Source organism: Eretmochelys imbricata, chromosome 2 (genome assembly GCF_965152235.1).
Source record: "Eretmochelys imbricata isolate rEreImb1 chromosome 2, rEreImb1.hap1, whole genome shotgun sequence".
In the NCBI taxonomy this organism is placed as follows: domain Eukaryota; kingdom Metazoa; phylum Chordata; order Testudines; family Cheloniidae; genus Eretmochelys; species Eretmochelys imbricata.
Window position 1 is genome coordinate 74,377,425 of NC_135573.1, and position 14,771 is coordinate 74,392,195.

Sequence of the window (14,771 nt, forward strand, 5' to 3'; positions counted from 1 at the left end):
ATTAATGGTATCAGCTGCGGGGGGAAGTGTCCTGCAGTTATTCAGCAAGTGCTTATTACAGGGTTGACTAAATGCAGTTCTGCTATCAACTCAAGAGAGGTACTAGGGCAAACTCCTCCCTGCTGTAAATCCGCTGCAGCCAGTGGCATTACACCAGGGATGAACCTGCTTTCTAACCTCTAGGAAAACCACCGCTGTTCAGACAATGTTAGCTTAGCGAAGTATAGGCATCAGTTGCATACCATGTAACGTGAACGACAAATGATTTCGCCAGGAAAGTTGTAGCTGGCCAGTGAATATCTAGTTTAACATTGATCTGATGTGTTTTGTTTTAAGCCACTCCAGTCTTGCTTCTGTTGGGATGCACAATCCACAATGGATTGTAACATCTTGTGTACCAAAAATAACATTGAGAGATGTGGTAAAAAGTAAACCTTCCTGCATATGTTTCTCCTAACTGTGAATCTAGAAAATAATTCTGCAGTGTCTTTTGTTGTTCTGAAATTGGTGCATTTGTAGAACTGAGACCTGAAGTATAATTTAAAAAATTGTCTTTTTGCTTAGTTTTCCTCAAAGAAAAATATGTGGCCAGCGAGATGTGAAGAGATGATTCCCTAGAAGCAGTGGTCCCTGGAGTGTTAATTATTCTATGCACCAGCTCTAATATGAGCCTTTCAACAAAAACAAACAAGACTTTCAAAGCCTCCGTCTGCTCAGGGACTTCAAGCTGCCTGACGGGTTGGGCTCTGAAAGCAAATTAGCAGAGAGCAAACAGACACTTGTTTGTGGCACAATTAAAAATGATACAGCGTGTGTAAGGTGAATGCTATTAATAAATGGCATTTTGCTGCTCTGCAGTGATTGCGCTAGGGAGGTATCTTCAATTCTAAGTGTCGCCCACCTCTGTATGTGTGTGGTTGTCAAACTGCAATGGCACCCACTTGAAGTACAGAAGTGCACGGTGCTGAGAGCTGATTTTTCTGGAATTCAGCAGGTCCTTGTCTCTAGCTACAGTAGCACTGTACTACAAGGCAGATTTGGAGGGAGTGCAGAGAACAAAAATTAAGTGGTTTCAGGGACTAATCTAATAGGCAATATTAAAAGAACAAAAAGTATCTTGACCAAACAGCAGTGTGTGTGGCGGTGAGGAGGTGGGTGAACCAATAAACAACTTTCTTTTGAAGTGTGTGAACCCAAAGGAGAATGCAGAATTGTCAGGACTATGGCTTATCAATCAAAGTGGGGCGGGTTCTGGATAATTCTGGGAGGCAACCCAAAAAGTAAAGTGTGGAATTTCTCACGCTTTCAGATTATAAAGCATTTAAAACCAAATATGTTATTTATGATGTTATTCATTATTTGTCTTGTGGTAGCGCCCAGAGATCCCAATTTGATATCAAGCACCATTGTGCCAAACACTGGGTACACACACAACAAAAGGATGGCCCCTGCCTCAAAGAACATACAGTCTAAGTAAATGATGAGACACAAACAATGGATACACCAAACAAACAGGGAAGCACAAGGTAACAGTGAGACTGTAATGGTTAGCAATTAGCATAATGTGCAGCTATCCCAGCATACCAGCTGCCTCGCCGTTGTCAAGTGTTGTGTTAAAAAGAAAAAGCAAGTCTTCTGGGAATTTAACTGGCATTTTATCAGAATAATTTTCAGTGATAAATTATGTTATATAAAGTTAGCAAATGGCACAGTAACATTGAGCACCAGAAGGCAAGCAGAGGGCCACAGAAGCCCTCATGTATTTCCCTCCCAGATACACAAAAACAAATATTCTCTCTCCTGATTTATATTTTTCAATCTTTCTTTCTCCCCCTTGCTTTATCACCTTGATTCCAACCTTACATACCACACCGCTACAATCTACTCACTACTTTCTCTGTATAAACTCTCTCTCCTCCCTGTTGAGACCATTTGATTTATCTACCCAGTCCATCCTTTCTCCACTTCCTTTCCTCACTTTTTGTTTCATACAATCCAACTTCTGGTTCGGCCCCCCACCCCAAGCTCCAATGTCTGGCCCCCCGCCCTAGCCCTGTACAGCCCCCTCCCCCCACAATCACTTCATCAATTCAACTCTCAGCCCCTAATTCCCCAATTCTCAATCCTTGTCCCCAAATTAATCAATTCTAGGCTCTTCCTCCCCCAGACAATTCAATTTTTGCCCCCTTTTCTAATTTAACACTTCAGTACTCTGCCCCCCTGCCCTTCATTTCTCAGCCTCCCTTCAGTTCAGTACCATACAAAATAATCCCCCAACTCATCAGTACAATACATCATGCCCTCCTCCAAATCTCTGTAGTTTAGCTCATGTGCCAGTTCAATATAATTCCAATCCCCCACTTTCTCATTTCATTATAGTCTCCCTCCACCCTCTTCAGCCGTTCCATTCTCAGGTCCCGTCTACCAATTCTTAGACCCCTCCTCTATGCTCCACCAACTCATCAAATTTTGGCCTCCTCTCTCATGTGACAATTCATGTCTGGGAGCTTCATACCTCTGAACAGTCTTCTCCTTCATGGCTTCGTGGTTGCCCACTCTCAGCTTCTCCTAGGCTAGGTCAGATGCCATCTCAGGGCCCAGCCCTAACTTCCTGAGGTATAGGAGGATATTGTGCTAAGGAAGTTGCTTCGTTCTTGCTCCATGGCAACTGTCCTCTTTGCCCTGAGGCAGAAGGGCTAATGAAGAGGCGAGCCCCCTGCCAGTCAGGACAGAAAGGACTTTGACAGTGCACCAACCTTCTGCCTTCTCAGCAGCAAGAAGGGTGACTGAAAAGGGTGACTGGGGAGGGAGGAAAGGAACAGTGAGTGGGAGGGGGACTCTGAGGTGCAGTGAGTGGGAAGGAGCAGGAGCATGAGAGGATGATGTGAGGGGAGGGACGGCGCAGTAAGAAGCAGGATGACAGTGGGGGAGGCAGTGTGTGGGAGGCAGGACTCCAGAGGGAGGCACTGGTCTCCGTTAATCAGTCTTTTATGCTGAGCAAATAGCTACTTTAGCCAGTATTTCTTTGCAGATCCACCACCTATGGAGAAAAAAATCAGCCCAACATAAGGGGAAGCAGATCAATAGGGCTAGGCGCCGGATGATGCTTAATATGTGCACATGGTTCACAATATGTTCTGTTTGATTGTGCCTTCTTTTCCCCAGCTGCATCACACAGGACTCAAGACTGGAGTGGCTTAAAGCATTGTTTTAAAATGAAAACCGACTGACTAGCTAACTTGACACAAAAAGTAACTAACGCAGCAGAAAAAAAAATCACGCAGGAAGCCGAGCAGACACTGAGTAAGCACAGCCTGCCCTGCACCTTGGGTAGTCAGCTGGAAATAAAAAGAGGTTGGGGCCTTGGACCCCTGGATGAAGGGACAGCAGGTCCCAGTGGACACTGTTAGTGATAGGGAAGGTTCCAAATTCCTGGGCCAGAAAACATGCGTATCTAAGAGTAGGACCCCATCTGGACTATTCTCAAAGGAGTACCCTTAGTTTCTGACTCTCCCAGGACTCTCCTGAATGCCTGTGGCTTTCTCTGCTGCAAACCACACGAACAGTTATGGTGTGGTTGCACTATAGACGGTCCATGCTAATCCCCGCATGGCCGTTATTCATAAAAAGACAAGGGAAGACTTTAATCTATGGATTATCTGGGCATTTGGCTAAAGTGATCCCAAAATACATAAAACTCTTCAGTTCCTGCTTCTGACTGGAACAATAGAGAAGGTTTTTTCCAAACCTTTTGAGGTACAAACAATCTCTGCAATGTGCTGGTTGTTCCTATCATTGTAGTAATCGCGTTGTCTCAAACACTCCACACAGAGCACAAACGCCCGTTTCAAATAAAATATGGACCTGCTAAGTAACAAGCCTCTGAAATAAATAAAAAGCAATGTATTAGATTTATAGGCTGCTGCATGTACCCCAACGTACCATCCAGGAGTTTCTAGACATTTTCAGTCACATCATGTAGGACTGTCCTAAGGAAGGTACCTACTTCCAGGGAATAAAAGGAGACGCAATTTGCGTTTGCAATTGGGATTGATTTATTGTTACCAGTACAAATTTGGCCTTTCTTTGGGGAGGATGTGGGGAAAACTGAGAGGTGTGGTGCCAGGAGTGCCCAGCTTGTAGCCAGAGGCTGTTTACCATATTTGCTTCTCAAATTGCGAGGGTCCAAATGTAGCCCATGAGGAAAAAATAGTAGAATTGAAACCAATGTGGAATTATACCTGGGGTATCACATGATGTCTATCATCTGCTTTGCATAATTCCGCAACTCTAACAAATTTACAGTGTAAAGTGATTGCCTTTGTTTGAAGAACATTTCCAACCAGACCTGGGAGTTAAGGGCAAACCAGCTTTAGAGCTTTGCAGTTAGTGTTGACACAGCAGTCGAGACTCCAATCTACTGCCTCCTTTCTCGCATCTGGTCTCCTGAAACTATATGATGGTGAGTACAGGATGTCCCTGATCCTTTGTCAATGCATTCTGTTCAAATAGCCCCACCAGATATAATCAATTGCCTATTTAGCAACATCCAGTGTACCAGTGTGAATACTGCTGAGTGTATAATAAGTGCCATTTTGCAATGGCTAGATGTAGTTGATTCCTCTGAAGATATGCTGCTATTTTGTAACAATCAAATGCATACTCTCAATAGATTGAATTATGGACTTGTTTTACCACAGGCTGTTTCAAACCAGCACAAACAGCAAAAACCTCATTGTTGCATCCCTGTGTTTTTTGCCTAATGCCCTACTTCCTGGGTGGAAGGGCTAGTATAGTAGCTAAGATGTTCACTTCAGGAAAAAAAGGAAGATTGCCTTTCACAGGACATAAATAGGCCTCTGAATATTAGCAGCTTTACATCATGCATACCCTACAACATACATGTAAAAATGTTGCTTTATGGGAAAAATAATCTTTATAAATAATTTCTGTTGTAAATTAGAATTTCTTTAGGCTAGTGACCATTAGAAAGCACCAGCAGATGACTTGGGGCTGCAGAGAGCTGTCCTCTTAAAACATTAAATAGAAAATTGTACCTTCATGTCCATTTGCAGTGCAAGGTCATGTGTGAATTGTATATACAGTGCAGCTATTAAAAAGGCAGCCTTTGGCAGTTAGTGGCTCAGTTTCTCATCTTTAAAATGAAGATAATACTTTCTTTTTCCTGCCCTAGCACATCTTGTAAGCTCTTTGCGGGCATGGACTGTCTTATGTATCTGTACAGTTCCTAGCACAAGGGAAACACAATAGGACATCTAGCTGCTAACGTATTAAAAATAATTGCATTTTTATTGAAGTAAAATACCTTGAAAATACCTGTGTTATAGGAATCATACATTGAATTGACTGGTGGTAAAGAGTTGAGCTTCTTTCCTCTAAGAAGTCAGGAGGCAGGGGGGAAATAATGGAAAATTTCATTCCCATCAAGCAGCGAGAGGGAGGGTGTATGGGTAGAGGCAGGATGGGCTGCTTCAACCGGAGGTGATGGAGCTACTCAGCATGCATGCAACCAGAATGGGGAGAAGGAAAGGACCTGCCTTGATCACTGCAGAAATCAGTGACAAGTTTGCAGCTTGAGGGTGTGAAGGATTCTGTAACGTGGAGTCAGAATTTAAAAAACAATGAATTTTTGGTTGTGGGAAAAAAAGAGGTGAAGATCACTGAACGAGACAATGCTGCTTTCCTTTATTCTAGAAGAAAGGTCCACTCGAGCTTCAGGGAACACACATGCTAATGCCAAAATAAAGCACAAACATGAGTCTTGAAAAATTATTTTTAAAAATCCTTTTTAATGAAGAAATAATTCCATTCCAAAATATAGACACACAATTAAATAGTTTAATCACTTCAAAATATAACATGTCCCCAGTAGATTCCAACACACACACAAAACAATACTTAACAGCAATACAAAAAACCCATACAATAGTAGTTCTGTTACAATACCAATGAATAGTGTGAAATCTTCAGTGTTTCTACATCTGTCTCAAGTGGTGTCAAGTACAGTAGTTTAAAAATGTCTTACAGTTGTTAGCCTCAAGATGTAACTCTTCATACATTTTTGGTTCAAAGATAAAAATGCCCTCTCTCTTCAGGACACAGTGGAGTGCTTGTTGTTCATGGCTCCTTCTATTGAATTGAACCAATGTGATTGCAGCAACCTGAGGTTGCAATATTTACAAGGTCTATCTACAATAATTCCAAGAACTAATAAGGATGGGAGAAGATGACTAAAAGAAAAGGCAGACACCTGTGCTAAATAATGATTTAACAATTTGGCTCATGCATATAAGAAAATACATATATCACAACAAAGGCCACACACCTTATTATGCAGCTTAGTTAACATTACTACTTACAGATAACCTATTCTCCTCCTCAACTTTCAACATTCAAGAACCCTATTTATCTTCATGTCCCTGTGTCCTGATTGCAAACTACTGAGTAGTCCTTCCCTCCAGTGGTAGTCAACCACTCAGGGAGTTTTGACTGCTGTGGTTGGCCATTTGTAGTTAGAAAAGGCCAGTACTGGGGACCATTTCTGTAACTTTGTTTAATGACCATAAGCCACAACCAAAATAATATCAGACAAACAGTCAAAGACCAGCTGTGCTAAAATGTAGCCAGCTTTACCACTGGGGAAAAAAAAAAAAGCTTAAATTTAAAAAGTGCTTCATCTCAGAGCTCTAAAGTAGAAGAGGTCACCTAGAACTCTGTTTGGGATTGCCTTGCTAACACCAGCCTGAGAGAAAGCTGGTTAGCTTGTCAACATTTTTCATTATATTAATCCTGGAGCCCTGGCAATGGATTTATACGATTGCACTTACTTTCAGCATGATGATGTGTATACAGACAGGAGAGTTATGTAAGGTAGTTATTAATCCAGATGCCATTCAACGTAACATAGGTTGTTGAATCAGTCAGCCATGGCATGTAGTTGTGTGCTAGCTCGCTTTGTTTGTGCTCAGGAAATGCTTGACTAGAATCCTGAGCTAACAGCATTGGCTGTAACTTCACTGTAGTAGTTTTCAGTGTTGAGTGCTAGGCACTAGTGGAAGGCTCACCCATTCCTGAGAAGAGGCTGTAGGAGACATATGCCATCATAGGTATGGTGCCTACCTTTTCAGGCTGGCCTATACCACAGGAGCAAAGACCAGTGATTGGGAGGAATGGGGGGAAGCCTACATGAAGATAGCTGGTTGCAGGAGTGTCAATTTGGGTATCTGAGTCCAGGCTCAGATATACAAGGAGATGTGGGCAAGAGGTCTGTATAAGCAATAATACTGTATGAAAGTAAAAAAAAACAGCAGTAACTTTCATACAGATATACATTACCAAACACTCAATCTCAATGAAACAGCCATGAGACTAAAGATTGCGTACAGACATACAGCGAGAGAGTTTATTGGGACAAGCTATGGAGCAATCCAGGACACATCCTAAAATGTTACCATGAAAGAAAGTTTATACAGACATGCTTTAACCTGTTTTACATCAGTACCTCATCACTCACTGCAGGCAGACTGTGCCAGGTGTGGCTACCTGTATGCAAACCTAGAATTTTCAGGACTGCTAAACAGAGTCACTTCATTCCTAAGTAATATTCTGGGTGAGATATTACCAGCTATTTCACTTCAAACTCTGGTCAAAACTACATGTAGGATAATAGTAAGGGCAAGACAAGCACTGTACAACTAACATTTTCAATTTGTTATCCTGCATGATCGACAAGGCCCACTTTCTCTCATAGTTCTCCCCTGGGTAAGATAAAAAGTTAAGAGTTACCAGCAGAGACAATACTCTAGTTCTGTAACCCTATGCCTGTTCTTTCAAAAACAACAACTCTGTTCTCCTTGTGCATTTCACTGATTGCTAAGTCTCCATTCAGCTCTGAGAGTCTCACTACACATTTCCAAGAACGCATGCAGAACATCTGGTGGCTGGCTAAGGCAATACATATTTGGAAATGAAAGGAAACAGTTGCAAGCGCACTTTAAGCCTATATATTTAAAGCTGAAGGCCTCAAAAATAACATGATGGGAAGGGGAAAAAATGGAAGGAGCCGATTTGTTGAACACATGTTTACTAAAGCTAAAACATCAATGAAACAATACCATGGAAGATTATACATAACTTCAGTCAGTTTAGGGATCTTATGGCACCTGTGGTTTATAAACAGCTTTAGTAACGAGTATTTCAAAACATAGTTCACAGTTTTAAGAAGATCTGTGCTGATTTAAAAACTAGATTCTATATAATTTGAATGTTGCCTTTTGTATATGATATCTATTTGGAAAAAAATATTTACACTAACTTCTATGGCTGATTTGTTAGATTATTTTGAAAGAAAACATTCCTAAGTTACATGTTAGCCCTAAATTAAAGGGGTTTTTTAGTGCATTTTGTACAAGTCTTTTATGTAAAAGACTTTTAAACAAATTGCAAACATAGTCTGGTACTTTGCTTTGGGCTCCTAAATATATACACTCAGGAGTATAATCATTCAGTGTTAAATGCATATTTGTAGCTTTTTATTTCTTCCGTGAAAGAAAAATGTACAGTGTATAGTAAACTGTTCTCCTAAAATCTCCAAGTATTCAGAAATCAAATTGCAATCTATAAACAGTATTAATATTGTCATTGTAAACTGAAAAGGTTCAACATAGTGTGCAAAGGGTTTACATGTTTTGTTGATACTGCTATTATTTGTAACAGCAGCACACATTTCAGCCTGCTTTCTTCATCGGTAATGAGCCATGTTACAGAAGATGTAGCTAATGTAAGTTAGCTTTAAACAAAAGTCTTTTTCTCAAAACACACACCTACAAACTACAACTCTTAGAACAAAAGCACTGTGCTACAGTCCTCGGAACTTAGTCATTTGATTTTTTTGTCAAGAGATGCTGCACTTGTTGGTTCCATTCTTCTGTGAAGCTTGCAGCCAGGTTTTCTTCATCATCAGTTCGAATGCAGCTCTCCTCATCGTCAGTTCTCACATAGCTTTCGTTGTCTGTCTGACTGCAGCTTGCCTGCTAAACAACGTTTAGGAGAACTTTTAGAAGGAAAAGTTGTCTTAAAACACATACACGCAAACATTTCAAACAAAATCTGCACATGTTGCACTATCAAGAAAACAAAAAGCCACACAATTCTCTTGGTTACAACTTAGGTATTAAAGGTGAAACCCACTACACCTATGGAAACCAACTATTCAAGCTCTATGCAGGTGAAATTACAGAGGAGTGGGAATCCACTCCCACAAAACGGGGACAGAATTTAGGACTGCTCTGCACTTTTCCAGCTCTGGTGGGTACAAGTAGTGGCCTGAAACCTTCTATGCTATTTATACAGGGTACTGGGGCAACTGGAATTGCATAAACACAGATCTCTTGATGCTCCCATTTCCTACTCCAAGGTGTAGCCCTCCATGCTGGCTGGGCTGGTGTGGATAATTTCCACTATGCGCAGGAGGTGCAGATCCTCATGTGCAGCCAATCAGCTAGCAGCACCTCCCCTGACAGCCCCCACATGGGAATTTAAGCAGGGTGGAGAACCTTGCACTGGACCTACATACTCAGGTGAATTTCACCTTATGGGTGTAAAAGTTGATCTGCAAAGAATGTAACTAGCTCAAAAACAATGCTGGATTGTACCTCTCTTAAACAGGATGCTCCTCTTTGATGAATGCTTTCATATCCTGCACAATCAATGGCGTCCTGTGTTTCCAGAATTGGACGCTTCCAAGTTTTATTCAGTAATGGAAAACTTTTGATGTTCCAAGGCGTGTCTGAGGAACTAGTTTTGGGCAACACAGGGAACACGTTCTTTTGATATATTCCTCCTGGGGAACATAGTTCTCTCCTCCTCTTTATACCTCCCCACTTCAAAGTTAAAGGGACTATGGTTTATCTTATCCTCTTTCCCTGAACTATTTAGAACAGTCAAACTACCTACAGTACTGCTGATGGTAACATAGGACAGCATTCTATTATATCGGGCTAAAACTTTGTTCAACATGTTCAGAGCTCATATGCACATTGTTTTTGTGAACAATGGCTAAATTAAGTCTGGTGAACTGACAAAGTTTGGGTAGAATTAGAGTTTTTCTTCCCTTTCCCAAAGTTATCTAAGCCCTGGTCTACACTAGGAGTTGAGGTCGAATTTAGCAGCGTTAAATCGATTTAACCCTGCACCCGTCCACACGACGAAGCCCTTTTTTTTTAAAGGGCTCTTAAAATCGATTTCCTTACTCCACCCCCGACAAGGGGATTAGCGCATAAATCGGCCTTGCCGGGTCGAATTTGGGGTACTGTGGATGCAATTAGACAGTATTGGCCTCCAGGAGCTATCCCAGAGTGCTCTATTGTGACCGCTCTGGACAGCACTCTCAACTCAGATGCACTGGCCAGGTAGACAGGAAAAGGCCCGCAAACTTTTGAATTTCAATTTCCTGTTTGCATGGTCACCTGCAGCTTGCCACGCTGGCCAGAGCTCATCAGCAGAGGTGACCATGCAGAGCTCATCAGCAGAAGTGACCATGATGGAGTCCCAGAATCGCAAAAGAGCTCCAGCATGGACCGAACGGGAGGTACGAGATCTGATCGCTGTATGGGGAGAGGAATCCGTGTTATCAGAACTCCATTCCAGTTTTCGAAATGCCAAAACATTTGTCAAAATCTCCCAGGGCATGAAGGACATAGGCCATAACAGGGACCTGAAGCAATGCCACGTGAAACTTAAGGAGCTGAGGCAAGCCTACCAAAAAATCAGAGAGGCAAACAGCCACTCCGGGTCAGAGCCCCAAACATGCCGCTTCAATGGGATAGTGCTTGGAGTGTCCTATAGACTGCCAGGATCTAAATTGGATATATATAGAACCCTTTTTAATGTTTTTAATAAAGTAAATACTAATGGAAACTGTGTGATCATGGGAGACTAACTTCCCAGATATAGACTGGAGGACGAGTGCTAGTAATAATAATAGGGCTCAGATTTTCCTAGATGCGATAGCTGATGGATTTCTTCATCAAGTAGTTGCTGAACCGACTAGAGGGGATGCCATTTTAGATTTGGTTTTGGTGAGTAGTGAGGACCTCATAGAAGAAATGGTTGTAGGGGATAATCTTGACTCAAGTGATCATGAGCTAATTCAGTTCAAACTGAACGGAAGGATTAACAAAAATAAATCTGCAACTAGGGTTTTTGACTTCAAAAGGGCTGACTTTCAAAAACTAAGGAAATTAGTTAGGGAAGTGGATTGGACTGAAGAATTTATGGATCTAAAGGTAGAGGAGGCCTGGGATTATTTTAAATCAAAGCTGCAGAAGCTATTGGAAGCCTGCATCCCAAGAAAGGGGAAAAAATTCATAGGCAGGAGTTGTAGACCAAGCTGGATGAGCAAGCATCTCAGAGAGGTGATTAAGAAAAAGCAGAAAGCATACAGGGAGTGGAAGAAGGGAGGGATCAGCAAGGAAAGCTACCTTATTGAGGTCAGAACATGTAGGGATAAAGTGAGACAGGCTAAAAGTCATGTAGAGTTGGACCTTGCAAAGGGAATTAAAACCAATAGTAAAAGGTTCTATAGTTATATAAATAAGAAAAAAACAAAGAAAGAAGAAGTGGGACCACTAAAGGATGGAGTGGAGGTTAAGGATAATCTAGGCATGGCCCAGTATCTAAACAAATACTTTGCCTCAGTCTTTTCTAAGACTAAAGAGGATCTTAGGGATAATGGTAGCATGACAAATGGGAATGAGGATATGGAGGTAGACATTACCATATTTGAGGTAGAAGTGAAACTCCAACAGCTTAATGGGACTAAATTGGGGGGCCCAGATAATCTTCATCCAAGAATATTAAAGGAATTGGCACATGAAATTGCAAGCCCATTAGCAAGAATTTTTAATGAATCTGTAAACTCAGGGGTTGTACCGTGTGATTAGAGAATTGCTAACATAGTTCCTATTTTTAAGAAAGGAAAAAAGGTGATCCGGGTAACTACAGGCCTCTTAGTTTGACATCTATAGTATGCAAGGTCTTGGAAAAAAATTTTGAAGGAGAAGGTAGTTAAGGACATTGAAGTCAATGGTAAATGGGACAAAATACAACATGGTTTTACAAAAGGTAGATCGTGCCAAACCAACCTAATCTCCTTCTTTGAAAAAGTAACAGATTTTTTAGACAAAGGAAACGCAGTGGATCTAATTTACCTAGATTTTAGTAAGGCGTTTGATACCGTGCCACATGGGGAATTATTAGTTATATTGGATAAGATGGGGATCAATAGGAAAATTGAAAGGTGGATAAGGAATTGGTTAAAGGGGAGACTACAACGGGTCCTACTGAAAGGTGAACTGTCAGGCTGGAGGGAGGTTACCAGTTGAGTTCCTCAAGGATCGGTTTTGGGACCAATCTTTTTATTACTGACCTCGGCACAAAAAGTGGGAGTGTGCTAATAAAGTTTGCGGATGATACAAAGGAGGTATTGTCAATTTAGAGAAGGACAGGGATATCCTACAGGAGGATCTGGATGACCTTGTAAACTGGAGTAATAGTAATAGGATGAAATTTAATAGTGAGAAGTGTAAGGTCATGCATTTAGGGATTAATAACAAGAATTTTAGTTATAAGCTAGGGACGCATCAATTAGAAGTAACGGAGGAGGAAAAGGACCTTGGAGTATTGGTTGATCATAGGAGGACTATGAGCCGCCAATGTGATATGGCCGTGAAAAAAGCTAATGTGGTCTTGGGATGCATCAGGAGAGGTATTTCCAGTAGGGATAAGGAGGTTTTAGTACCGTTATACGAGGCACTGGTGAGACCTCACCTGGAATACTGTGTGCAATTCTGGTCTCCCATGTTTAAGAAGGATGAATTCAAACTGGAACAGGTACAGAGAAGGGCTACTAGGATGATCCGAGGAATGGAAAACTTGTCTTATGAAAGGAGATCCAAGGAGCTTGGCTTCTTTAGCCTAACTAAAAGAAGGTTGAGGGGAGATATGGTTGCTCTCTATAAATATCTCAGAGGGATAAAAACCTGAGAGGAATTATTTAAGCTCAGTACCAATGTGGACACAAGAACAAATGGATATAAACTGGCCACCAGGAAATTTAGACTAGAAATTAGACGAAGGTTTCTAACCATCAGAGGAGTTAAGTTTTGGAATAGCCTTCCAAGGGAAGCAGTGGGGGGCAAAAGATATATCTGGTTTTAAGATTAAACTCGATAAGTTTATGGAGGAGATGGTATGATGGGATAAGATAGTTTTGGTAATTAAATATTAATGGTAAATAGGCCCAATGGTCTGTGATGGGATATTAGATGGGGTGGGATCCGAGTTACCCAGGAAAGAATTTTCTGTAGTATCTGGCTGATAAATCTTGCCCATATGCTCAGGGTTTAGCTGATCGCCATATTTGGGGTCGGGAAGGAATTTTCCTCCAGGGCAGATTGGAAGAGGCCCTGGAGGTTTTTCGCCTTCCTCTGTAGCATTGGGCATGGGTCACTTGCTGGAGGATTCTCTGCTCCTTGAAGTCTTTAAACTACAATTTGAGGACTTCAATAGCACAGATATAGGTGTGAGGTTTTTTGCAGGAGTGGTGGGTGAAATTCTGTGGCCTGTGTTGTGCAGGAGGTCAGACTAGATGATCATAATGGTCCCTTCTGACCTAAATATCTATCTATGATGAGCTGCATGCCATTTTAGGGGCTTCAGCCACCACTACCCCAGCCGTGTTGATTGACTTCTTCAATGGAGATGGAGGCAACACCAAAGCAGGTTTTGGGGACAAGGAAGTTGATGATGATGAAGTTGTAGATAGCTCACAGCAAGCAGGTGGAGAAACCGGTTTTCCCGACAGTCAGGAACTGTTTCTCACCCTGGACCTGGAGCCAGTACCCCCCGAACCCACCCAAGGCTGCCTCCCGGACCCGCCAGACAGAGAAGGGACCTCTGGTGAGTGTACCTTTTAAAATACTATACATGGTTTAAAAGCAAGCATGTTTAATGATTAATTTGCCCTGCCATTTGTGGCTCTCCTGCATGTACTCTCAAAGCCTTTGCAAAAGGTTTCTGGAGAGGGCAGCCTTATTCCATCCACCATGGTAGGACACTTTACCACACCAGGCCAGTAGCACGTACTTGGGAATCATTGTAGATCAAAGCATTGCAGTCTATGTTTGCTGGCATTCAAACAACATCCGTTCTTTATCTCTCTGTGTTATCCTCAGGAAAGTGATATCATTCATGGTCACCTGGTTGAAATAGGGTGCTTTTCTTCAGGGGACTTTCAGAGGTGCCCATTCCTGCTGGGCTCTTTGCCTGTGGCTGAACAGAAATGTTCCCTGCTGTTAGCCACGGGGAGAGGTGAGGGGCTAGCCACGTGGTGGGGGGAGGCAAAATGCGACCTTGGAACGAAAGCACATGTGCTGTGTATGTAATGTTAACAGCAAGGTTTACCGTGAAAGAGTGTACCCATTGTTCTAGAAAATGTGTCTTTTTAAATACCACTGTCCCTTTTTTTACTCCACCAGCTGCATGTGTTTCAAGGATCACAGGATCTTCTCCTTCCCAGAAGCTAGTGAAGATTAGAAAGAAAAAGAAAAAGCACTCGTGATGAAATGTTCTCTGAGCTCATGCTGTCCTCCCACACTGACAGAGCACAGACGAATGCATGGAGGCAAATAATGTCAGAGTGCAGGAAAGCACAAAATGACCGGGAGGAGAGGTGGCAGGCTGAAGAGAGT

General features: G+C 42.0%; 1 protein-coding gene across 1 annotated transcript in view; it reads right to left on the reverse strand.

Annotated features, from left to right (window-relative positions):
- Positions 1–8,894: 8,894 nt before the first annotated feature.
- DTNA (dystrobrevin alpha) overlaps positions 8,895–14,771 on the reverse strand; it is a 129,547-nt gene continuing 123,670 nt past the window's right edge. Inside the window, exon 23 of the mRNA XM_077809016.1 lies at positions 8,895–9,053. Coding sequence (XP_077665142.1) covers positions 8,895–9,053 — 159 coding nt within the window. The remainder of the gene's footprint in view (positions 9,054–14,771) is intronic.